At 37.2% G+C, this 23,801-nt stretch overlaps 5 protein-coding genes across 13 annotated transcripts; all 5 read right to left on the bottom strand.

Annotated features, from left to right (window-relative positions):
- Positions 1 to 203: 203 nt before the first annotated feature.
- On the bottom strand, positions 204 to 2,697 carry LOC124205085. The gene is made up of 8 exons (XM_046602411.1): positions 2,398 to 2,697; positions 1,820 to 1,927; positions 1,609 to 1,744; positions 1,448 to 1,533; positions 1,188 to 1,376; positions 937 to 1,108; positions 608 to 687; positions 204 to 544 (listed from the first exon to the last, which is right to left on the bottom strand). The coding sequence occupies exons 1-8, from the start codon at positions 2,621 to 2,623 to the stop codon at positions 339 to 341; spliced, it is 1,203 nt and encodes a 400-aa protein (XP_046458367.1). The 5' UTR covers positions 2,624 to 2,697; the 3' UTR covers positions 204 to 338.
- A 372-nt stretch (positions 2,698 to 3,069) lies between these two features.
- Positions 3,070 to 8,242, bottom strand: LOC124205080 (gamma-aminobutyric acid receptor subunit gamma-3-like). The gene is made up of 14 exons (XM_046602396.1): positions 8,099 to 8,242; positions 6,533 to 7,251; positions 5,830 to 6,187; positions 5,645 to 5,731; positions 5,460 to 5,556; positions 5,353 to 5,406; positions 5,169 to 5,251; positions 4,852 to 4,995; positions 4,638 to 4,720; positions 4,430 to 4,564; positions 4,080 to 4,256; positions 3,835 to 3,975; positions 3,719 to 3,771; positions 3,070 to 3,450 (listed from the first exon to the last, which is right to left on the bottom strand). The coding sequence occupies exons 1-14, from the start codon at positions 8,158 to 8,160 to the stop codon at positions 3,235 to 3,237; spliced, it is 2,409 nt and encodes an 802-aa protein (XP_046458352.1). The 5' UTR covers positions 8,161 to 8,242; the 3' UTR covers positions 3,070 to 3,234.
- Positions 8,243 to 9,352: 1,110 nt separating this feature from the next.
- Positions 9,353 to 12,775, bottom strand: LOC124205082 (glycine receptor subunit alpha-2-like). Of its 2 annotated transcripts, XM_046602401.1 has the most exons (12): positions 12,434 to 12,775; positions 11,993 to 12,089; positions 11,874 to 11,927; positions 11,717 to 11,799; positions 11,343 to 11,486; positions 11,089 to 11,171; positions 10,870 to 11,004; positions 10,615 to 10,791; positions 10,415 to 10,530; positions 10,242 to 10,328; positions 10,038 to 10,139; positions 9,353 to 9,971 (listed from the first exon to the last, which is right to left on the bottom strand). In XM_046602401.1, exons 1-12 carry the CDS (start codon positions 12,511 to 12,513, stop codon positions 9,858 to 9,860), a joined length of 1,272 nt encoding a protein of 423 aa, XP_046458357.1. In that variant the 5' UTR covers positions 12,514 to 12,775; the 3' UTR covers positions 9,353 to 9,857. The 2 variants fall into 2 exon arrangements, with proteins under 2 accessions (XP_046458357.1, XP_046458356.1); XM_046602400.1 differs by having other exon boundaries at positions 10,870 to 11,171.
- Positions 12,776 to 12,893: 118 nt separating this feature from the next.
- LOC124205079 (germinal-center associated nuclear protein-like) lies at positions 12,894 to 18,040 on the bottom strand. Its single transcript, XM_046602395.1, has 16 exons — positions 17,473 to 18,040; positions 17,191 to 17,406; positions 16,844 to 17,112; positions 16,541 to 16,766; positions 15,899 to 16,452; positions 15,719 to 15,830; positions 15,455 to 15,660; positions 15,128 to 15,387; positions 14,857 to 15,062; positions 14,475 to 14,795; positions 14,238 to 14,414; positions 13,994 to 14,173; positions 13,794 to 13,924; positions 13,628 to 13,730; positions 13,432 to 13,567; positions 12,894 to 13,365 (listed from the first exon to the last, which is right to left on the bottom strand). The coding sequence occupies exons 1-16, from the start codon at positions 17,872 to 17,874 to the stop codon at positions 13,013 to 13,015; spliced, it is 3,852 nt and encodes a 1,283-aa protein (XP_046458351.1). The 5' UTR covers positions 17,875 to 18,040; the 3' UTR covers positions 12,894 to 13,012.
- A 720-nt stretch (positions 18,041 to 18,760) lies between these two features.
- Positions 18,761 to 23,510, bottom strand: LOC124205083 (ceramide glucosyltransferase-B-like). Of its 8 annotated transcripts, XM_046602407.1 has the most exons (11): positions 23,113 to 23,263; positions 21,177 to 21,479; positions 20,945 to 21,081; positions 20,641 to 20,837; positions 20,414 to 20,555; positions 20,235 to 20,337; positions 20,077 to 20,178; positions 19,902 to 20,014; positions 19,479 to 19,810; positions 19,286 to 19,409; positions 18,761 to 19,219 (listed from the first exon to the last, which is right to left on the bottom strand). In XM_046602407.1, exons 4-11 carry the CDS (start codon positions 20,742 to 20,744, stop codon positions 19,040 to 19,042), a joined length of 1,200 nt encoding a protein of 399 aa, XP_046458363.1. In that variant the 5' UTR covers positions 20,745 to 20,837; positions 20,945 to 21,081; positions 21,177 to 21,479; positions 23,113 to 23,263; the 3' UTR covers positions 18,761 to 19,039. The 8 variants fall into 8 exon arrangements, with proteins under 8 accessions (XP_046458363.1, XP_046458359.1, XP_046458364.1 ...); XM_046602403.1 differs by having other exon boundaries at positions 20,641 to 21,081; XM_046602408.1 differs by lacking the exon at positions 23,113 to 23,263 and adding an exon at positions 22,622 to 23,060 and having other exon boundaries at positions 20,641 to 21,081.
- Between the last annotated feature and the right edge of the window lie 291 nt (positions 23,511 to 23,801).

Raw genomic sequence — 23,801 nt, 5'->3', positions numbered from 1 at the left:
TATACAAACCTTTGATAACTAAACCCTCTAAGTCAGTAAGACTGCACATCCATTTTTACGTTATTACTATTAAAATGATAAAATCTTTGAAATTTTGTTGAAATCGCTGCCGAAATTTCTTCTATATAGTTGCAATTTCATTGTGCTATTGTTATTGATTGTTATTATTTATTTTCTTTAATCATAGCGTTATTTATTTAAACTTTTACCATTCCAGAAGACGGTGTATTCCATAACAGGGGAAAATGTTACAAGCGTTAAATTTACGCAGAAACTTGAAGTGCTATTTTCGGGCTAACATAAAATATCTAAATGTTGTCTTGTTGTTAAAAGATTAATCAGCAATCAGGATATTGCTTTAACTGATAGCACTGTAACTCAGTTAAGTTATTCTCTTGAACTTCTAGGCCAGTCTGATTTCCGTCATCATCTACACAAAAACAAACCCCCCCTCGGCATTGGATTGGTCGATAGTTCCCGTTGCTGCAACAGATTGGTTTGGCTAATTTTTGATTGGTAAGCCAAAATCTTGTTCGCGCACATTCTATTGCAAAAAAATAACATTGTTTTTTGTGTAGTATATCTTGCATCTTTTAAATTAACATACTGCAATTCATAGAACTGTCATCCGGTTTGTTGATTTCGAAATTTTCAATTTTTTCCCCATAAGGATCTGCACAGTAAAGTCTGAAATTCAAAATTCGTTGTGATTAAGAAATTAAATTTGACTAATTTCACGTTCATTGCCAGTCTAAAGATTCGACGAACACATCTCGCAAAAGTTAACAAATTTTCTCATGCGTTTTGTTACGAAAATACTCGTGGTTTCATGAAAATAAAATTCAGAAAGTAATAAACCGAGTTACTGGTCTGGTGGCCACTCTTTTGTCTTTTCAAGTAAGCCGAAGAGAAAAGAAGAGGTTTGGCAATACATACGTGGATTCTGTCTCAAGAATCGATTGGTAGAATCCATCTGGCGAACAATCCGGTTGTTCCAGTCCAAGTACTGTGATATTCTGGCGGATGTAACTATTCCCAAAAAATTTAGTCTTTAACCTTTTCATTTCGCAAGGCCGGTAGTAATCAGCTGAATGCACGTCAGTGTTATCTGTTCAGAATAGAGATGAGCATAGGTAAATTCGCGAGTACAAATCGCAAAAAGTATTTCTTGAAGATGAAACAATTACAGCACGGTAACTCCGTAATTGCAGTAATGGGTTGGATAGAAGAAGTGAGGGTTTGGTTGGTAGAACTGATGCAAAAACAGGCTTGATTTACACACTGCAGTGTATCATAGTTGCCATTTGGTAGGCAGTGAGGAAACTGTACCGATTGTAGCGAACCCGCCAGTGCCAGTTGATAAGCTCTGGAACATTCTAAAAGTTTCATCGGAATTTATTATTTATTTAGTTATTTTTTGTTTCGTTTTTTTGGGATGGACACATACCACAATTCATGGCTGCGTCAGTTGCAGCATAACTAGGCGGGGATTCCCCAAAAATCCGATTGTTGTTGATATCGACACAATAACAGCTGTAAAAATTGCAATTCAAATTTTAAAAAAAAAAAATAATAATTAATAAACAGAATTTGGACACGGTACTGTACCTGCCACCTGGTTGGCACTTTCTTGCAATAAAGTCACCATTGTCGTCACATCTGGGACGTGTCTCATACATTCCTAGTGAACCACTTAATTTCCGAACTTCATATTCATCTTGAGCTTCGAAGCATTTCGTGTTCACTAAATTCAAAATTTGGGTAATTCATTACTGAAAGCACACAGTGATCTTATTTCGAAGCCAACATTTTTACTAACTTTTTACACATATGTAGTCCGATTTCGAATTCTTAGACGCGGCTGCACAAGTAAGACCTGGGCCACATTCTTGGTTATTCATGTTAAGACTACAAGGCTCATTTTCCCCTACACAATAGCGGGAAAAAAAATATATGCGGGATTTCATTTTATGCTTTGTTAATATAATATTGTAGTCCAATTTTCGTATAACTGACGCCCGCCGCTAGCTCGGCCATTTGCGCTACCATGGAAAACGACACTTTTCTTAAACTTAATTGAACTAATTTGACTAAATTTAAGTTTTAAAGCTTCCTAAACAACCATTACAAGCAACAATAATTACAATAAAAAGTTTCAACTCGATATCTCAAACCCTCTATGAGTTTTCGAAAAGGAACAAATAGAAATCTCTGCATATCGCGCATACGACGCTTCGTAGAGTAGATTGCGACAATGCAGGGAAAAAGAGGAAAAGTACTCATTTGCATGTCAGCAAAGTAAGTTATATAACTGATCCTTCCTTTGAGGTCATGTTACAGTTATATAATTATTAAATTAGTTAATATGAATGGTCAACAAAATCTATACGTTCTTACCTATGTAGCTCAGACACAGCTTACAACATCCACAGGAGCTACTGGGATTGGTCATCAATTTACCAAAACTGCAATCAACACTTTGGCATTCCACTGACTCGCAGCTCCCTTTATAGCAGTTTATATCACCCACTGGAGGGTAAGCAGCATAACTACCACCAATCAATAAAATTGAAATAAAAAACAATTTGGAAAAACAGAAACACTTAAGGTTGAATTCCGTCATCTTTCAAGATTTGTCTATGACTGCGAAACAAAAAATCCGTAAACTTGGTTGCTGTAATTGGGACTGAAGGCTCTTTATCACTTTTATTTGATAGCGTTTTGACATTTTCAACGACTGATAAGCTATCCACGTTGCTTCACTTTAGACTCGATTTTAGATAAGAGTTTAAAAGCGAACTTGTATACGTGCACGATACCTCAACACCAAAAATTTGTCTTTTGCCGAAAATAAAATGGCAAAATGTGAACAAATCTCCTCAGAGTAAGGTGATATAACAAACAAGGATGTAACTGATGGCATTAAGAGAATTTTATTTGGCCGTTTTTTAGTCAGACATGTAAAAAGAAATGATTTGGAATTATGCTATCTAAAATGATTTTCGATTGTTGAATAATAAAAACATGTGCAAATGTCTAAATGCGCGGCCTAAACGCTTTTGATGAAAACAGTTTTTTAAATTGTGTATTTCACAAATTGTTGTCGGTCTTCTTCAGAATTTAGTCTACACTGCACAGCAGAGGAACACAATGGTGTACTAGGCTACTGTCGATCGACAGCGCGTACAGTGGGTTGCACACATAACAGCAGTAGGAAACAACAAAGATTATTTTTCAGTGCAAAAAAGTAGTCCAGTAGACAATGTTGAGAATGATGAAGGCGAGAGGAAAAAAGAGACGCGACCATTGATCAATAAACAAGGCCACTTCGCGACCGTTACAGAAGGTAACATATTGAGGGCCTGGCGGCGGTGGCGGCGGTCCACGGGCAGGGCTAGAGGCTTTTCCTCTCAAGCGAAGGGATGAAGAAGTGCCATTGTAACCGGAAGGCTTTGTGTCCGAACGGATAAAAAAAAAGTCACAAGTTAAATTCAAGTGAGGAAATCAAATGCAACGTAATCCAATTGTTGGAGTGGAGATGGTATAATCGTTAAAAAATAGTTGTTGAACAAATTTAAAAAACAAAACAAACCAGCAACAAATTTAAAACATTGGAAATTTTTCATTATGGAAAACAAAGGATAGCAGTAATTCAAGTTGTGAATAAGCTTAAATAAGCTAAAATAGAGCTGGGAGAAAAACAAAAAAGTTTACGTACTCGATGGATCGTTAAGTCTTCTTCAGAATAGCCCTTCATCGGCTTGGTTGCAACTGTAACGAAGAGGGATTAAATTGGCAAGTAGAGCAGAGAACAATGTAAAAAAATCGTATTACCCGGTCCCATAAAACTGTTAACGACTGCAAATTCCATTAGAGACATAAAGACGAAAACAGTGCAAGAAGACATCCAAACGTCAATCGCTTTGACGTAGGAAACAGGCGGAAGAGATCTCTGGGACTGCGTACTTTGTGTCGCTGTTTGAAAAAAAAAATCAGTTATTCAGCGAAATCTTGTGCCGCTGTCGAATGAAATGTGCATTCATTCTAAACATCAATATAAAAGCATTCCAATATCTTACACAAAGTAAGGAGGGAAGTTACACCCAATGTAGCTCTGGCAGGAATAGCTTCGGGTTTGATCCAGAAGGAAATCCAAGACATAACTACAATTAATCCTGACGGAATGTAAGTATGAAACAAGTGGTAGCCTAATCGGCGGCGAAGGTTGAATACCACGGCCAGGCAGGTGAAATTACCTTTGAGTAAAATAGTTCATTAATAATGGCTAATGATAAATATAAAAAATAAATTTATTTTTTAATTGGAAATTATAACACGTTTTACTTTATAGCGGAAAATTATAACATGTGTCGTACTAGCCTAGATTTCAATTTGTTGAATGTTTAAAAAAATCTTTGATTATGATTACCGGTCGAGTATTCTAGCGTGCAGTCTTCTGTGGAATTTTTTGCGATATCCAATTGCGGCAGCTCAATATCGGGATTGGTTACCAGGGGGTCGGTAAAGTTCCATTTAAATACCAGATCATGTGTGGTGTGGGACACTTGCAAAAGAAGGTTGCGTTATTTATGAAACAGATTACAATTAAACTGGAAGTTTAAAAAAAATCCTCTTACAGCTTTCAATTTGCATGGAACAAACTTGCGTGTCATGCGGATAATTTTCAAATTTCATTGCACAGGACAATACCAAAGTCAACCTAAGTTATAATTTTTAAAAAATTATAGAATTCGATATGGTTTGTTTACAAATTTTGGTGTTTGAATTTAACTTCATTTCAAATTTCTTTTTCATTGATTTATTAAAACTGGATAGAAAGTAGGTCATTACTTGGCCATGTAAATTAGGGTCTTATCGTGATACAACCAGAGATAGTGATTAGGAACACTCATCTCGTGAAATGTTACTTTCTTGGCGTTTTTGAAAAAGCAATCCGGCCGCCAAATGTCTTGCAACCAACCGACATCAAGAATTCTAGAAAAAATACAACACGTTTTCGTTATTGATGAGGCTCTGGTAGTTCTTAAAGATAACGATATAGCAGTGCCTTGTACTGTAGAACTTATTTTTGAAGCTACCGTACAAGAAACGAGCCCTATGTATTGGCTATAGCACTAAATAATCGAGTTAGGGGGATTTCCCGTTACCGGTACTCTTCTGTCATATCTTCTGGTAACCGCAGACGGTGATCTCTCCAGCTCTGTGCAAGGAAAATGTCTGCTACGTACGTCTGTTGGAGGATATATCAGCAGAGTAGAAAGAAATAATTGATTAGTTGATTAATTATTTAATTGTTTCCATAATAATTTTTGTTAAATGTCGGTGCCCCACCATGGATTCCTCATTAATGGTATCAATGGATAAGACGGTTACGTGAAAGTACACCTATAAAAACAAGGATTAGATTTCTATTAAAGTTAAATGTAATTGCAAAGTACTATGGTTGGTTGTCCAAAAAATTTCGGCGCTCTGTTTTTATCATATGACTTGGAATTTCTCGGCAGAATATCTCCAAGTACCAAGCTTGATTCTTCCCTGTATTGTTAATAAAATATCCAAATCACATTAAGAAATTTAGTTAATTAAAAAAAAAAACTTAATTATTTTATTTGAGTTGACTAACCTATGATAGCCACCCGCAGATTTGAGAGGCAATGCTCTCACATCGACGATTCGGGAGCCTGGACCCAGTCCAAGTTGCTGGCACCACCTGCAAGTCAGCAAAATGAAGCATTATACAGAAACAGAACTGATTAGTTTAATTGCATTAAATCTAGCTAGAAAATAACCCAGCCGATCAATACTTACGCATTGGCTTGCGACGACGCATCTTCTAACGAATCCATTTCTCCTGACGCCAAGTGATTGGTGACGCCTTCATTTTCAATGTCGTTCATTTGTAAGACGGACTCGAGAATGATGGAGGCGAAGTCGGCACACGGAGTCAGACGTTGGTTGCACAATTCAGAGAGCCAATACTTGACGTCGTAGGTTAGCGTGAGATGGGTGTCGTTGGAATCGGCCCCATCTTGATGGAATTTGCTGTAAATCGTCATGTCGTTGAAGCCGTTGTGAAGGGCATTGACCGAGGACTGCAAAACATCGATGACCCGTTCTTTGGTCCAATTGGCGTAGTGCTCCAAATTGAAAAGCAAGACGAGACTGGCTGTAATAGAGAATTCTGTATTAGAGACTAGGTATTAGGCCGGTAGGCCGTTAGGCCTGGTAGATGTGTTGGTTGTAGCAATATATAGCAATTGACATTGGTATAGATATAGCTACCCGCTACCGCTATATAGCTGCCGCAATCCCTATATATTGGATTACAACAACTATTTAACATATGTGTACATTGTACAGAGATTTGACCCATCTAACACATATTGCCACATATCTAACACCATCTAACACGGTGGATTGCCGCATATCTAATAGAATGACTCATCTAATAGAATAAGATTCTAATAGATGAGATATTTAAGCATTATGAGTAGAAGAAAAGCCGACTTGCCGCTTGCTTTGTCCTTGACCGTCATCTGCTCATAGAGAGCGTTGAGAAGCAGTTGGACGTCATCGACGCTCTCGATTTCCACCCGCTCCACCGGTGTGCAGATCTGCAAAAAGTCTCGCACCGTCTGATTGTAATGAGCTTCGATCATCAAGACCGACGACGGGAAACGATTATTGCGCTCGGACGTACAGCTGGAATCGTTGTTCTTTCCCGAGCATCTCCGTGGAAGAATTGGTGGACGATTGGAGGTTGGGTCTGGCGGCGTTGTCTCCTCCGTTATTTCGTTTTCCGTTTCATCATCATCACCGTTGGCTGGCTGAGGTGTTGAAGTCAAGCTGTCGAGTTCATGCATGTTGTTACTCGACAGGTCGTGGCCGTCGTCCGTTTCGGCCTCGAATGTCAATTGTTTGTTCTCGACGGAAGCGTGCCGCCGACCAGTTTTGCGCCGATTGTGGCGAATGCGATGATGTTCGTTTTCTTCTGCCGGTAAATGACCAGCTCTGAATTCATTTCGTTTTAAGACATCTGGGTTGACCGTACGCCCCTTTCTCTCAATACCCGTGACGGAAAATAAATCCAGCGCTAATTCGGGTTCTCTAGCTGCTGGCACACTGTGTAATGGCTGCTGGAATGGGCTCGTCGATGAGAACCGTTGGTGGTTTTTGGGTAATTCCGGCCAACGTTTACCTTTTCTCGTTAGAAGAGACATTGCAGGCACTCTGACATGAAAATGAAGAAATAAAAACAAAACAAAAAAAATATATACAGTGAGATTTGAGAAAAGAGGATTAGGAAGGAGAAGAACAAAAGACACTATATACGTAAATACAAGGTACGAACTTTCATTGTCTCTCTTACTTTCTCTTATTATTTTGCAATAATTTCTTTAAACTTAATTTGCTAAACATGTCGAACGGCGAAGAAAGTCACTTTGTACAGCTGGGCTACTACTACTTTTATAAAAGAAGTTGGATTTTTAAATGTTTCTTTGCTGTCGCTCTTTATTGACTACTTCGATTGAAGTAACAATGCGTTTGAAAGATATAGTCGCTCATTTAGAAAATGCACAACATATATTAAAGCGCAAACATTTTAGAGTGAAAATGTCAAATGTCGTGGTAGGCAAAGATGGACAAATATGCTGTATACTGATTCCTTATATTGTGAAATATGACGTTGAAGTATTGAAGAGTGGCGTACAAAATACTGTGTCTGTGCAGCCATAATGTAGCTAGTTGTGTAATCCAAGAAATTAGTTCCATCAGTTGCACAAGGCACAACTACAAATAGGGTATTGCTATCACTAATAAGTAATAACAATAACAGTAATAGTAAATTTTTTTAGTAGAATCGTTACAGAGACTTATTGAATATCAATTTTCATCTAACATTTGGTGAAAACAAATTATGTTGAATGAAATGAATGGATCTGACGCCCACTGGTTGCGATATGTTTCGATACAGATTTACAAATTTCAAAACATGTTATTCTTTTTCTCTATTTCACAAATCATATCCTGGAAAATATCACTATAAACTGTATAAAAGTGGCGAAAAATGACTCACTCATGTCCACCGCCTAGGACGAAAACAGTGAGAACTAGCAGAGCTGCGTGAATTATCCACATGATCTGTGCTAGCTGTTAACAAAAGCAAAGCGAACGAATCCCATCTAGCCTCTAGCGCACGGCTTACACGACTGCAGAAGATTTTCGCTACACGACGTCGCGATGAGGAAGCCCAGCTAGTGAAGGTGTCTACCTACCGCTTCTGCATGGCTCTGAGTTCACTGCAAGAGGTACAGTCGGTGCCCATAATCAAATTACAGAACTGTTTCCTTGTTTTGCCTATCCTGGATGTAAGTCGAAGGGAAAGCGACACAACAGAGCTGCCCAGTGCCCCCTTTCCGAAGACGTTAAGATAGGGATCAATTTCTCTTTTCTTTTTTCCTTATTCTTTTCAACTGGCCAAGAGCGCTGAGGCATCGCAGGTAGAGGGAGACCGGAGACCTTCTTGTATTGATTCCATTCGGAATAAGAATATAGCATTATCAACGTCAGAACTGCCGGAAGGGGTGATATATGATGTACCTTTACCTCTATAAAATGAATTAGAAACCGCTCTTGAACAGTGCCGCCGCCCAGCCTAATGCCTAGAACTAACCGAACTTAAACTTTGGTGAAGTAATCTGTAGGTATTGATTCCGTTACGGACGACGAAATTAAAAATATGGCAATTCTAATATATGTCATTCGCGTGAATTGAATGAATCATGTTTAGCTGATTTCTAACTTACAGAAAATGTAGTACCACACTTAATTTTATTTCGTTTTTTTCACGTTACATCAAATGAAAAGTGAACGTCACGTCAATTTTATTCCGAAAAATTACTGTCTTTTTTCATCCAATCCGCAATTCGGATGTAGAACCACATCAGAGAAATACATGAAAATGGTGTGGAGAGAAAGGATATGGAAAATTCTTCGAGTTGTTTCGAAGGGAAATTAAAGAACTACAAAAAGAAAAGCTAGATTTTACGGTTTGCCCTTCTGCAGACTGCAGAGGGATAAGGTCAAAGAACTCTTTGGTTTAAAAAGGTGCTTAAGAAGTAAAGGTCTCAAATATACGCGGCATTAAATGTCGCGTAGAAAAATCGATTTGTAAATCAGCCTTAAACAAATCTTTAAAAAAACAAAAAAAAAACATTACGCCAAATACCGTGGTCTTATTAAGTTTTGACCAAGATAGATTCTTATGAAGAAATTAACTATCAAATGAATGCTTTGCGTTGATTGGAATAACTCACAATAAGCTTAGTAATTAGCAGTAACACAGGAAATGAAGAATTCACTAGTATTTTTTTACCAACTTGCGAGCACACACACACATATTTGTATCGATTTTTTCTACTTTAAGAGCCTAGCATTTAACAATTCATAAGCGTAAATTTCTTGTTGGTAAAAAAATTGTTATAAATTAAATTTATGATGTGTATATAGTGTTGAAATTTCGTATACTTTACATTCAAAATCTTGACTGTGAATTCAGTTATTTGAATTAATAAGTGTTGCATTTTTTTTTGCCACCATACCAATGATGTCTGATTCTGAATGATGAAACATTGAGATGAAAATCACGCAGACAGATGAAATTAGTCAAGTGTCTCAATTGGTCTTATGATTGGTCTTATTATTTGAAAACGGACAAGGAAAAAAAAAAACAGCCAAAAAATTATTAGGAATTGATTGTCACGTGAGAAAATGTACAAAGAAGAGGGCTACAGAAATGACTGAAATGCTTCGAAATTCTTTGGAAAGTTTTTTTTTCACAAGTTGATGACATTGACATCTTCTAGAAAAGTGGTCCAATAGAAAATATTAAAGACCAAGTATGCGAATGGAAAAGTGAATCGCGACCATTTGTCTATGGAGAGCGCAACCTGCGTAAATTATAAAGACTACATTTGCGGATGCTGAAACAAATATTAGATAACATAGCAACATACCTCGCGACCATAACAAGAAGTGACATATTTGGGAGTCGTTCTCCGCTCTGCTGCATTGGGGGATTTCGCCCGAAAGCGTAGTAGCCCATTGGTATGACCCGGCTGGAAAACAAGCAATGGCATTGGAAACGTTACATAATATTTTTTTCAAATGTATAGTCTCCAGCAACAAAAAAAAAAAAAAAAGAAAAAAAAAATTCTCACCGAATCAAGACCACTATTATGAAGTTCTTCGTCTGATAGCACTTTTGGTTTTGCGGGAGTTCCGGTTCCCATGAAGTGATTGCAAACCTGTGCCATTTATTTGTTGATTATTAAAAAAAAAGAATAGATTGAGTTGTACCCTTTTTTTTAGTGAACATTTAGAAAAATATTACGGCGAATTGCATGAGAGACATAAATACGAAAAGAGTGCATGACGACATCCATACGTCTATAGCTTTGACGTAAGACACGGGAGGCAGTGACCTTTGTGACTGCGTACTTTGTGTAGCTGTGGATTACGTGTACAGATAGAATATATAGAGAGCAATAATAAAACCCGTGAAAAAAAATTGAAGCTAAAGAAGGAATATACCTAGTGTAAGTAGCGATGTCACTCCTAAGGTAACCCTGGCAGGAATTGCTTCAGGTTTGATCCAGAATGAAATCCAAGACATAACGACAATCAGTCCCGATGGGATGTACGTATGAAATAAATGATAGCCTAATCGACGTCGAAGGTTAAATACCACGGCCAGGCAGGTGAAATTACCTTTAGAATGAATAATAAGAATGGTCAATAATTGTAACAAAAAACGCTTCAATAAGTTCCGAAGAAGAAATGACTCACCCGTTGAATATTCCAACGTACAATCTTCCGTGAAATTTTTGGCAATGTCTAATTGAGGCAATTCGATATCAGGATTCGTTACTAGAGGATCAGTCAGATTCCACTTGAACACCAAATCAAACGTCGTGTGAGAAACTAATGAAATAAAATGTAAATGAAGTGCACAGTGACTTATTGTAATTAACAAAAACAAATTGGCTAGAAAAAAAAATAGCTTACGGCTTTCGATTTGCATCGAACAGATTTGTGTGTCATGCGGATAAGATTCGAATTTCATGGCACAGGACAAAACCAGCGTCAACCTTGTAAACATGCAATCATGAGGGATGAATTCATTTAATTCAATTGGGCTAGTATAGGTTCTCTGAACTATAAAGCTCATTAATTCATTTAGGGATCTTAAGACATATATGTCTGAAGGAAACAGTGTTGATGAATTATGATATAAGCGAAGGGAATCCCCGCCGACTTACTTGGCCATGTAGATAAGTGTTTTGTCGTGATAAAGCCACAGATAGTGATTAGGTACACTCATTTCGTGAAATGTGACTTGTTTGGCATTTTTGAAAAAGACATCAGGCCGCCATATATTTTGTAGCCAACCGACATCGAGAATTCTATTGAAATAAAAAAAATTATATCAAATTGTTATTACAGTTGGAATTCACTTCTCAGCACTTAATTAAATCTGAAGAAGGTACCAGTTATTCTAAAGAAGAGAAGCTATACCAATGACGTAATAAAATTCGTAAGTTATTAGGTTCAATATATGTATGGATTGTATGGGGACCTTACACTATTAGTTTAAAAAGAAAAGAAAACAACTTTTTAGGGTTTTCCCTCTTACCGATATTCAGACGTCATATTTTCGGGTAAACGTAGACGATGATCTCTCCAACTTTGTGCCAGAAATATGTCCGCTACATATGTCTATAACATCACATTGCAAAGAAAAAAGTATCAAATTTATACTAGCATAAAAATAATTTTGCAGGAACTTGTACCATTGATTCTTCATTGATGGTGTCGAGTGACAGAACTGTTACGTGGAAATAAACCTTGGTAACAATTTTAAAAGAAAAGATAGGTTTATCGATCAAGAACGCGAAATAGAAAATATTACGACTGTTGGCTGTCCGGAATACTTTGGAGGTCGATTTTTGTCGTAGGTTTTAGTATCCTTTGGCAAGATATCGGTTAATACCAAGCTTGTTTCATCCCTATTAAAGAAATTTTAACTGTGAACTGTGAACGTGACTGACTGCAGCCCCATCGAAAATGAAGTTGTTGGCTGGTAAACTTGGTGCAAACTGATTGTTTAACGATCAGCGACAACCATAATTAGATGAGATTCTACAAGCATCATAACTAAATATTTCAATCTCACATTGTTCTTATATTCCAATGTTGTACACTAAATTTGATATTTTACAGTAGTACTACCGTGCATACGTACGGTGTCGTACCGCTCAAGATTAGCATTACAGTTGCACTTGTATCGATTGTTCTAACACAGAACACATTCAGCTGTTCGACTCTACAAGACAAAAGTGTAAAAACTTACTCGGCTTGGTTTTCAGCAAAAAGGGCGACAAAGATGAGAAGAACGATCTGGAACCATTCTATAGTCCACATCGTTTTCATTTACGCCTGTGATTAACTACTGTGCCTCATACAGTATGCATAAGCCGGACAGACTGGCGAACAGATTGCGTTCGACCCAACTTTCAATTGAAACGGAGCGCAAATGTAACGATACGACGTATCAGGGAGTAACGGTGAAACCCTAGAGTGGGGTGAAGGAGGGGGGGGGGGGATAGTTTCGCTGCCTTTAAGCACACCTTCCAGTAATTCAATTAACTCTTAGCTTGGCTGGTCCCCTTGCCTCCCTCTAACTATACTTCTCGGTTATACAAGACAATATACATACAAGAGTCAGCAGTCGAATGCGCAAGTTTAAACTATGAAGCAACTAATAACAACAACAACAAATAAAAAAAGAATTTTGCTCAAGGAGCGCAAAAAATATTTCAATACAAAATGTATTCAAACTACAGAGTACTTACTTCGTTAAAAAAATTATTTATATTTACCACTTCACAAACATTTTGATAATGGCAATAGTAGCGCTACACGTAAGTCTTCAAGCATCATCCAACGCTCGTTTTAAATAGGATTCAAACTGTTGGCTCTCACAGCGAGATTGCTGCAGTCTTCTTTCCAGCAAATCGAAGTGATCCTCCATACTAACAGGCGTTGTGGAAGATTGCTTGGCCGGTGAACGTTTGAGTGATTTCTTTTCAGGAGTAAGGACACGCAAGAGGATTGCTTCAAAAAGTTTGTTTTCTTCATGACTTTGTCTTGAAGAATCAGCGATGGCGCTACAAAGTGTTGCAATACTGTCTGGTAAATCAAGGGATTTGGGTTGTTGATTGGCGGATATCGAAATTTTTCCGCGATCTGATGGCTGAGCGTTCAATTCCGTACATAGTTGATCTGTCGACGAATAAAACATGCTCATGTAAGTATGGTATAGTGTTGTAATAATAGATTTTGTCTAACCTGTGGGTTCCAAAAAACTTCTAGCCTTTACCCAAGACAGATCGGACTGGATTTCGTCAAATGCTTGAGGAAAATAGCCCATTAATTTGTTCGACCCTTCATTGACAAATGCTTGCAACCGATAATCGATACAGGCCTGGAAGAAAAACAGATTATTGTGGAAGTAATAAAATCCGTCTAATGTTGCTAAAACTACTTGATAAATATCAGTCCAAGGTATGATGTGACTCTGGAGAAGATTTTGATTAGAATGATTTTTCTCAAAACGTTGTTTAGTCTGAAACAAGATGGAATCAACCCTAAAATGCAATAAAAATAAATAAATCATTTATGTCAAGCAATCAACACCACATTTGATTTACCTCGAGAGTAACGCTGTCACATCTGTTTCTACAGAAAGATCGACGCAATAGTTGCGCAATGAAACGCACACTGATAAAAAACTGTCCTCATTAGGATGCCAGAATGGGAGAACCAAGTATCTTTCAAGCGACTGCAATGAGTATTTAGATTAAACTAGATGATTCACATGTGAATGCAACCAACAAGTAAGAACGCATACCTGTTTTAGTTCGTTTTGATATGATTTTGAGTTCCAATTGGTAGGAGGAAAAGTAAGGTGGGGTATGCAAACAAATTCTGAGGCCGGCCAACGAACTTGACTGAGCTCAGAATCTAACACAATGTTTTCAAGAAAGCTCTGGATGGCATGATTATTAAAATCAAGCAGGTGAGATAACGACTGAAAAAGAAAAAGTTAAGACAATTCGAAGTTTCAGATTAATTCAATACAAACAATCTTGTACCTGATGAGGAAGGTTGTACTCCAACCGCAGTTGCATATCACGGTAAATTGTCGGGAGGACTTTGTGAGTAATAAAATTATTTGCCAGATCCCAAACTGTGGTAGTGCTTAAGCGAGTAGAAGGCGGGATGACGGTGGTTTGGCCGACTTCAAAAAGGGTCGAGAAAAGTTCTGTAAGCTAAGCGGGAAAATTAAATAATAGTTTACTTATCATTGGAGGAAAAGTTTGAATACTCACAACATAATATTTATCGAAACCAGGTTTATCAAAACTTAGTTTCTTGTGACAGCATGGCTTTAAAATTTGAACCACGTGATCCATCTTTTGAGAATGATCTTTTGACGCGATCGAAGCCACGGACAGCGGAAAATACTTCGAGTGCAGCAAAACCAACTGAGCCAGATTTTTTAAGGTGTTTTCCACTTCTGAAAGAGGATCATAGACCACCAGAAAAGCGTTTGCACCTCGCAAAAATTCCAATATTTGGTCACAACCATTCACAAAACGGACGCAAAGCGTGATAGGATTTTGATTGGTTTTCGTTTCAGTATACACCCACTAAAGAGATGTGTAAATTTTTTAAGTAAATGACATAATAGCACCGATTTTAATGGCTTACCCCGTTTTTAGTCCGTTTTGTTGTGGAGAAGCCCAACCACTTACGGAAAATATCTCCGACTTTTTCATCCCCAATAGACATAATAACAAGTTTCCAGGAGCGGTTTCTTTCCAAAGAATTCCAAGGCAATTTCTCAAGAAGCAAAAATAAATCGAATATTTTTTCTTCTAATGACGAGTTAATCTTGTTTAAATTAAATTGAAGGTCTAAAAATAGAAAAACAGATTTGAAAACAGAAATGCGATCAATAATGATATGTAGCAACACTTACCAGAGAGAGAATTACAGCGTTTGACAGAGACGGTTTGTTCGACAAGAGATTTGCGCTTTAAAGACACACCCGGCGACTCGCCTTTTGATTTCAAAGAAGCTATTTGTTGATCAAATACTAAACGAGAAGGGCAAGCTGGAAATGTTTGCTTTTCTTTTCTTCGACGGATTTGCAAAGCCGTAAATCTTCGCCATTTTCTAATCCAACGACGAACTCTAAGTTGTTTAACTAGTTCTGAAACTCGTGAAACCATTATTTCCCTAAACAAACGAAATAACATAGAAAAATATTTTCAGTTAATAAAACATAATATATATTTTTTTTTACCTTGTTTCAATGGCTTCAGACGCTACAACCGAGGCAACTGCACGGCTTTCGACCGTAATAATTTCATTTACTAACGCATCGAGCATTCGACGGGCATGCTTTTCTTTCATGATGTTAACACGTAAGCGAGTCGCGGATTGAATTTCTTCAACGCCAATGTATTTCACTTGTTCGCAAATAACGGAATCCAAAATATCGCCAAAAATCTTTATAAAAATAATAGACAGAAAATAAAATTTATTAAAAATAGTAAAAATAAGTTACCTTGCTTGAAAAAACTCGAACTTTACGCTCCAGGTCTAGTTTGTGTTGTAACTGGTACTTTGCAGTCTTAATCTCTGACATAACTTCACTCGCCAGCTCCGTGCAAAAATCTCTAATGAATTGGATAATGTAAGATCAAACGAAACTGGGAAAAAGGCCGCTGAACGGAAGCAGGAATACCTCGTAAACTCCTCAAGTAGTTGTCTGAAGATTCGATGAGTAGTTTTAACTTTAATTTGTTCAACGACTATTTTCTGAACAATTTCTTCAAGGATCTCGTTTACTGTCGCAATTATTAATTCATTCCGAACTCGAACAGACATAGTTTCAACCATGTTTTGTGGAACGGAAGTATACGTGGGTGCAGTGATGGTTGATGAGACGGCTGGAACCTGCGACGCTTTAACAAGTTCAACTTGATCTTCCGTTAACCATGCCTCTGGAAGTAATACACCGTTGCAGTCGAAGCTGTTCAGCGGAGTATGATGTAAGGTAGGATCTTCAGGTACCCCGCTTTTGGCAATGCAGTTGCTGACAGAAGATGTTCGCTTGTTTTCAATGAGAGAAGAACGCCGCATAGGAGGGAATTTTTCAGGAAGTTCAATAAAGCTGGAACGATCAAATTTTACGGTCTTTTTTTGAGGATCGAGGGGTAACCCATGGTAATCGCACCAAATCGCTGCTTCCTCTTCATCTTCATAACCAAGAAGATTTATTAGACTGAACAGCTTCATCTACAGGACAATATCGAAACAATGGAAATTAGAATTACAGTAGTAACTTTCAAAAAAGATGCATGAGATATAAGCAAAGTAAATATACCTGGCCTTTTTTTGGTGGCCCATAGGCCTGTACCATTATTTGAAAAGCCTGGTTACGCATTTGATTAAAGTAGCGTTGAAGTAGACAGCATTGTAAATAATCTCGGTTAGATCTGGCCAACTTGAAAAAGCGAACGTAATTACGGCTGTTTAACGTATTTACAAATTCGAGGGCCGATCGAACTTCGTACGAATCACGGATCTCAGATCGTAACTGTAGTACTTCTCTACAATAATATTAAAAAAAAGTTTAAGAAAAAGTTAAAAAAAAAAAAACGGCTTGCTTTTTCTTCAGTTAATATACCTTAAAATTTCACCGTCGTTTAAGTGCAGGAGGACGTCATAACTTCTAAATTCGGCCTCATTTGGACAATATATGTTTTTTACGGAAAGATCGTAATACATATGTTTGAGTGTTTGTAAGCATTTGGTAAGATTTTCATCGTTGATTTTCTGATCAAAGTCTTGCATATCCAATTCACACAAACGCGATGTGCAATGGATGTGAAACCGAGCACACTTTTCAACCAAATCGACGGATCCTTTTTCGCATAAGCTTTGCTGAGTTATGTCCTAGAAATAGAAAAGGAATAAAATTATTAAAAACCCCATATGTTTCAATTCAGAGTGATAATTATGTAATTATTTTACCTTTCGAATTCCCCTCATTCTATCCCATAAAAAGTTAAACCAATCACCAAGATTTTCACCTGGTTTGTTGCATCGATCAACAATTTTTGCAATAAGGTAATCCATTGTCATTTGTAAAACTGGAAGTGGCCTTAATTCATGAGCCAATGGTTCTGCTTGATCTGCTGAGCTTCTGGAGTATTCTTTTACGGCCAATCGGTGATCCACATCATACTCCTGTCAATAATGATTTAACATGTATGTAAATAATCATACAATTTTGATGAGTACACAACACAATACCATTTTTTCAGGAGAAACCAGCATTTCATAAAGAGCAAGCCTATGTTTCTCTGCTCTTGAATATCTTTCCTTCTCTGGGCACATATCCAAACAAGTACCACTAAGAGTGGTGACTCGTTTGGTACTAATATTTTTATCCTTGGCATCTTTAATCAAACGTACAAGTCTATCTCTAGCATCAAGTAACACTGCTCTATCTCCAACATTTTGGGCTGGCTGGATGAGAATAGCTTTTAGTTGTTCCACACTAACGTTCATTGGTAATCCATCGCTAAACACGGGATTCTTTTTCTGTGGCAGTTTGACAGCTGCTTCAGAATCTTCGCCCTGTTGAGAATTTGCAATTTCATTTTTGCTGCTATGATTTTCATGAGCAGGTTGTTTTCTACTCTGAGATCTCATTTTTACAAGACCAAGAAAAAACGGATCAGAAACTCGAAACACTCAGAAAATACTGCAAAAAATGTGTATACATTCTCTAGTAGTTGCCGGTTTTCAATAAAGATGAATTGTTAAACCCTAAAATCGCCTAAAATCTAGCGGCTCCTGCTCTCGTTCTTCCATGGTTCTTCCTTTCCTTCCCTTTACAGCACAAAATAATTGGAAGAAAAAATATGTAATTTTTTTATTAGTAAAAATTCTTTCATCTCTTTTACAATCGTTACATATTAATCAATCGCCCAGGCCCAGCACGATTTTGGATTTGGATTTGAACAAACAAGTTACTAGGCTAGTTTTTCATTTTTAATCAGCTTTGAAAATTCGTCAAATTTCTTGCTGGGAGTTGGAAGCGGGAACAGCTACGTATAATCACTTTAGTTTCGATATGAGATCCCGAAATTTTGGTGCCGTACGTTACGACAGAGTAATGGTGACGAGGACGACGACAGTTTCTCCTTAATAAGGTGGGGGACCAATATCGCGGAGTGAAGGTCAGGGTACGGGCTATGCCGGCTAGGCAAATGATGTGATCCCTATGGGCATGCACTTGAAAAAATAAAAAATTTTTACTACCAAACCTTAAATAAACTTTTTCCAAAATTTTGAGTTTTTGCCGTAACAAATCTATAGCTATTTGATTAATCCGATAAGCAAACATTAGTTCAGTTTAAAATTCGCCATATAAAAGAATAAAAAATTGAATCTTACATAGGCTTTGAGGAAAAGGAATAGCAAAATAAAAAAGTAGCTCCCGAACACCCGAAGGTCTCCGGGACCTAATAAATCGTAGTCAAACTTTAACGGAACAAATAGAAGTATAACAAAATAAATAAAAATGAAAATCCCCAACAATATATAGACATATATTTCATGTAATTGATGACTCACGTTTAAAATTGATACTCTCTTTATCTTTTACAAACTGCATGTACGCTATTTGGTCACGAAGAGTCATAACTCTGACTCATTGTCACAACTCTGATATCAATGCAAAATGATGACGCATAACTTTCTGTACGACTATCTTTGTGATCAAACTGATCAATACACTGAAAAACAAGATTTTCATTGTTCCCTGTTTGTTATCGCTCGCGATATAAATCGCATAAGTCATACGGAAAACTTGTCACTGTTTCACAGTAGGGTTTATCTCCTCAACAACTCCTCCCCACTTGAGGCGGTAAACTCCTGCTTTCCAGCGGATGGCTGGTCGAAGCAGAGCATTGAGGAACAGAAAAGGTGCGCTCAGCTCTCGCAGAAACCATCCTAGCACAAATTCAAACTTGCTGAAGGGTAGCGGCCCATTCTGTAAAAACAAAAAATAATAAAAATTTATCGATTATTCAAAGTAAAAGAAAGCGTCAGTATTTACTTGTACAATAGAAAGAAGAATCCAATCTAGCAAAAACCAAAAAAGAACGTGCAATAAATAGACTGCAAGTGGATCACATTCAAACAGCCAATAAATGGACCATGCAGCTAAGATACCAAGCATCCTGAAAAATAAATCATTGGATTGGGTAATAAATTAACAGACATTTAATATTGTAGCTACTAATCCTCACATGCACTCTGAAAGCGGTTCAAAGACAATTGTGCTGGGAACCATTGCAATTCTCAGTTTTGCCCAACGAATGATTCGTTTCTGGAAAGTGGGTATGTGGCAGACGCCGGGATTCTGCCACGCAGGTTGGCTGCAAATGCCAATTTTCCAGCCACGGTCTTTAATAGCCTTGGCCAGAAAGAAGTCTTCGGCCAAATAGCATCCAAATGCTTTAAGACCACCGGCGTCGTCAATCAGCTTCTTTCGCATCAAAGCCGACATACCCGTAGCACAATTAACTCCTGCGAAATCAGCTGCCAAATAGATTCGAGCATGGGCTGTTCCAAAATAAATCTAATAGATTGTGAATATAAAAAAAGTGAGTTCCACAAATCACCATAGTAGACGATGCATAAATAATTTAATTGGAAATAAAACAACTTACTTTCTCTAAGACGGCTGGGAACCCGTCGCGGTCACATACGAATGGCATTTGGTGAATTAATCCAACATCTTCTTTCAAATGTTGTACCATATCAAGAAGCGTGTCTTCTTTCACTAAGAAACATCGTAGGTTAAGCATACGTTTTAAAATTTCACAAAAACAAAAAAATACTTACTACGAACACCAGCATCTGAGATCATAAATAATTCGTATTTGGCAGAAGCATAACCAAGCTGAATATTGTTTATTTTGGGATTGATGCCTACTTTTTCGCCACCTGGAATTTCAAAAATTAACATTTTTAAATAGAAAGGTTCTTAGAAAGTTACTAACCAACAAAAATTCGGGCGTCTACTTTGGGGTATTTCTCTATTAACTTTTTGACCAACATCAATGACGGGTCGCTTTCGTCACTGATACAAAAAAGTAATTCGTACTGGAAAGGAAAAATAAGAAAACAAATTCTATATTAAATTTTTGTCGAATCCATCTTTTGGCAATCGAAAACCTACCACCGGATACTCCATTGTAAAAAACGTTTCGAGATTACTAAACAAATTAACATCAACTCCAGTGAGCGGCTTCAGGATAGAAACGGCCGGATATGGTGTTTCCATTGGTAGCTTGCAGCTCTTGTGATGCAACTTCCATTTTCTGAAATGATCAATAATACTTTTATGGATGGAAAACATTATGCATTTATTTCAGTTATCTAGAAATGAATTAAAATATACGTTACCCATAAGCAATTGCTAGAGCATGGACGAACCAGTATCCGATCCAGAAAACAAAAACGGCTACGGCTGCGACTAGGCAGGTGAAATCGACGTAAGAGTGTGACATAACGATGGCGGTGGTGCATCAAATAATTGAGACAATTGTGTGATTGGACAAGTAAATGTAAAAATAACAGTAACTCCGTCTAATGGCAAACGACTGACGGACCAGAAGTGATAATCCATAGTGTTGGCGACATCCGTGTTTAATTAGTGATAATTCAATTTAAAGTAACAAATTTTGAGTAGAGTCTCTTTCAAGCTCACTTGTGCAAACAAAATGTGTGAGAGGTGCTATGTAATTTGTGTTGTGTTGACGTAGATTGAGTAATCGGACTTTGATTGATCGAATTAAGTTTTTAAGTCAATGTATCCCCGAGAGTTTTTGCGATTCACTTTTCTTCCTAGGAAAAATGAAAAGATGTAAGTACATTTTGTTTTTCCAGTCGTTGAATTGTATTAGACAAAAAGGCATTGAATACGTTGAAAACAAAACAACCTTCAGAAGTCTCTGTTGCAAGTGGACAGCACTAATTCACAAAATCCTTTCGTCTACATTTTTATTCACTCGAGACACGAGAACATCACACCGCAATGGCACACTAAGATCATATGACATTTAACACAGTTATAAACGCCAGTTAACCAGACAAAAACTCATCACAACCCTCCGTTTTCGCGCTCTTGACCTGTTCTGCAATGGTTCTGTGCCCTGATTCCGTTTCAACATTTCTCTTCCTTCAAATATTTGACCCTGCCTTCCTTTTGCCCTAGGCTCTTGATCTAGATTGCCATCTAGGTTCTGTCAACAAAAGTAATCATGAATTAATTTTTAAATTTTTAAAAGAAACAACCCCGCGAAGAAAGATGCCTCTTTTTTTCTTTCTAGTTTACGGGGACAGATAAAATTATCTTTTATTCGGATTTATCCATCACTCCTACAGAGTTATTTTTTTTAGTTTCTAGTGCTAGATGAAAGTTAGATTTTTACAGTCGAGTTGTCCTTTGAACTTGGGTTTTCGCTTCTTGCTTTTTGGTCGCACACACCCACCGATAGTTTTCAAATTTGTTACTTTTTCAAAATTGAGTTATTATGTACTGTGCAGAGTTAGACAGGAAAGGGAAGGGACTGGAATGTCGGTTTTAATCAATAATTTGAAATTTTCCCATGTTTAACTTGTTTTAATGTAACTTTTTCTCATACAAGAGTTCAGGGACTTCAATCACATAAGAACAATTAAATATTACAAACCAAAATAGCGTTTACAAAATATTAAGTGCCCAATATCCTACACTAAGGTCTAAGGAGCACTGCAAAAAAATGCTGATTCATTGTATGTTCGTACTTCTTAAAAAAGCACTTTACTCTAAGATTAAAAACATCTTTAGATTAAACGACATCTAAAATTTATTGGGTAATAGAACAGTTGCAGCGAACAGAAAGTTAAACTAATTAAAATTTCGAGTTATTAATAAAAAAATACACGACAAAGCGTTGATATGATAATAAGCAAGTAAAAAAAAAACAAATGGCAAATTTTCAAGAATTAAATTTGGACTGTCACTATTTTCTTCAAAAGAATTCATCTTGAGATCTTTATTTATGATTGATTTTTTTGCTATTTTAGCATATTTAGGCCTATATTAGCTGACAAAACTAGTGTTTTAAATTGTAAAACTAGTCATTGGGCTCTCACGTTTCTGAAACGTATTTTTTTTTTCAAATCACTAGCAATAAAGCTCTTTATTGCAAAGGGAGACAAAATAAATATTCTTACCGTCATCAGACACGGAAAGAGCGCAACGAGGAAAAAAAAGTTTGGGAAATTGTCGTGATCCAGTCAAGGAAATTTACATACAATTTAAACACTACACATTTTTTATTCACCTTGCACCATGGCCATCAGATAACCGAATTTTCATCGACATCAAATACAACGTTACCTTCGCTCTAGAGGTGCAAGTACAACTGATCCTAAATGCTCTTTATCGTGTAGTATGTTTGACCACTAACGTTACCACGACGACAGGCACTCGAAACATGACCCCATCAACGACGTGTTACACACACTCATAGGGACATGTTGGCGGAAAGTGTCCCTTATCTTTACTGAACCCCTCTGATTACATGATAGCTTAGAAACAAAATGCAGTTCCTAGGGGGTATAAACTCAGAAGAAAGTCAACGGTTTTCGTTCCAGTTATCGAGTCTGAAAACGAAACGTTCCACTTAACTAATGCAAAGCCAAAGTAAATACTGACATCCTGCTGTTATTCTTTGGAAGTAGGCTACAGTATTACTACTTCGAATTTCAGTATACAAACCACCTTATCTTATGTTCTCGTTTGAAATGGAATTGGATTTCAATCACACAGTAGTTACGCAAAGTTATGAACAAACTGACAATTAACGACAATTAATTAAAATCATTTACCAGTGAAATGATATGGTTAAAAGGATATTCCAGCTAATATCGAAATCTATAATCCGGCAAAGCACCGGAGTATATATTTGAACAGCTGCAACTAACTGATGACTTCGTCACAACTTGAACTTAGAATAGATGCTAACTGAACTGCAGATCTAGAAACCAGTGAACAGTTTATGAACCAACGACGGACTGCAGGAAATTTGATAAGGCGTTTTAGTTTGTCTCCTCCCACCGAATGTTTCTAAAAACACACTGTAAATAATTGCCTCTACGCTTAATGGTAAAGAACAGGAAAACAAGTTTCCCGCTGTAACACATTTAAATATTTTAGGTATTTATTTACAGATAGGGTGGGAGATAGCAGTGAAGCAGGACTTGCGCAGGTGAAGTAAAAGGACCTACATATGGACCCGATGTTGACCGAATGCTGACTAATATAATAAAACGGAAATGCCCTACAGCGGTGGACAAAGGCAAGAGCGGCTAAAGAGCTGAAAACGAGACTTCCGGAGACGAAGGGAAAGTGAGTTTGCATGTTGAGATATAATGTGATAAAAAATTAATAATGTTGCTTTTATTTTACAGAGGAAATCATTTCAAAGAAAGAAACGGGAAAAATTATACGAATTCTTCAGTTCATTTACTACGATTTACTAAGTAGTTTTTGTAGGTGAGGCAATTAGCTAACAGGA

This window comes from Daphnia pulex, chromosome 10, assembly GCF_021134715.1.
Source record: "Daphnia pulex isolate KAP4 chromosome 10, ASM2113471v1".
NCBI lineage: Eukaryota > Metazoa > Arthropoda > Branchiopoda > Diplostraca > Daphniidae > Daphnia > Daphnia pulex.
Note: the sequence above shows the minus strand (reverse complement) of the source record. Positions and strands in the feature narration are given on the sequence as shown.

Coding starts and splice junctions, on each gene's coding strand:
- LOC124205083 (XM_046602402.1), bottom strand. CDS start 20,744: ATGTCACACTCTTACGTCGATTTCACCTGCCTAGTCGCAGCCGTAGCC. Junction 20,338..20,413: donor TTACAATGGAGTATCCGGTG/GTAGGTTTTCGA, acceptor TTTCCTTTCCAG/TACGAATTACTTTTTTGTAT. Junction 19,811..19,901: donor TCCCAGCCGTCTTAGAGAAA/GTAAGTTGTTTT, acceptor ACAATCTATTAG/ATTTATTTTGGAACAGCCCA.
- LOC124205085 (XM_046602411.1), bottom strand. CDS start 2,623: ATGACGGAATTCAACCTTAAGTGTTTCTGTTTTTCCAAATTGTTTTTT. Junction 1,745..1,819: donor GGACTACATATGTGTAAAAA/GTTAGTAAAAAT, acceptor TTTTGAATTTAG/TGAACACGAAATGCTTCGAA. Junction 1,377..1,447: donor TGACGCAGCCATGAATTGTG/GTATGTGTCCAT, acceptor TGAAACTTTTAG/AATGTTCCAGAGCTTATCAA.
- LOC124205079 (XM_046602395.1), bottom strand. CDS start 17,874: ATGAGATCTCAGAGTAGAAAACAACCTGCTCATGAAAATCATAGCAGC. Junction 15,831..15,898: donor CTACTTGAGGAGTTTACGAG/GTATTCCTGCTT, acceptor CCAATTCATTAG/AGATTTTTGCACGGAGCTGG. Junction 15,661..15,718: donor TTCGAGTTTTTTCAAGCAAG/GTAACTTATTTT, acceptor ATTTTTATAAAG/ATTTTTGGCGATATTTTGGA.
- LOC124205080 (XM_046602396.1), bottom strand. CDS start 8,160: ATGTGGATAATTCACGCAGCTCTGCTAGTTCTCACTGTTTTCGTCCTA. Junction 7,252..8,098: donor GTCCTAGGCGGTGGACATGA/GTGAGTCATTTT, acceptor TTTTCATGTCAG/AGTGCCTGCAATGTCTCTTC. Junction 3,772..3,834: donor TAACAGTTTTATGGGACCGG/GTAATACGATTT, acceptor TCTTCGTTACAG/TTGCAACCAAGCCGATGAAG.
- LOC124205082 (XM_046602400.1), bottom strand. CDS start 12,513: ATGAAAACGATGTGGACTATAGAATGGTTCCAGATCGTTCTTCTCATC. Junction 12,090..12,433: donor TTTGCTGAAAACCAAGCCGA/GTAAGTTTTTAC, acceptor TTTCTTTAATAG/GGATGAAACAAGCTTGGTAT. Junction 11,487..11,716: donor AATATGACGTCTGAATATCG/GTAAGAGGGAAA, acceptor TTATTTCAATAG/AATTCTCGATGTCGGTTGGC.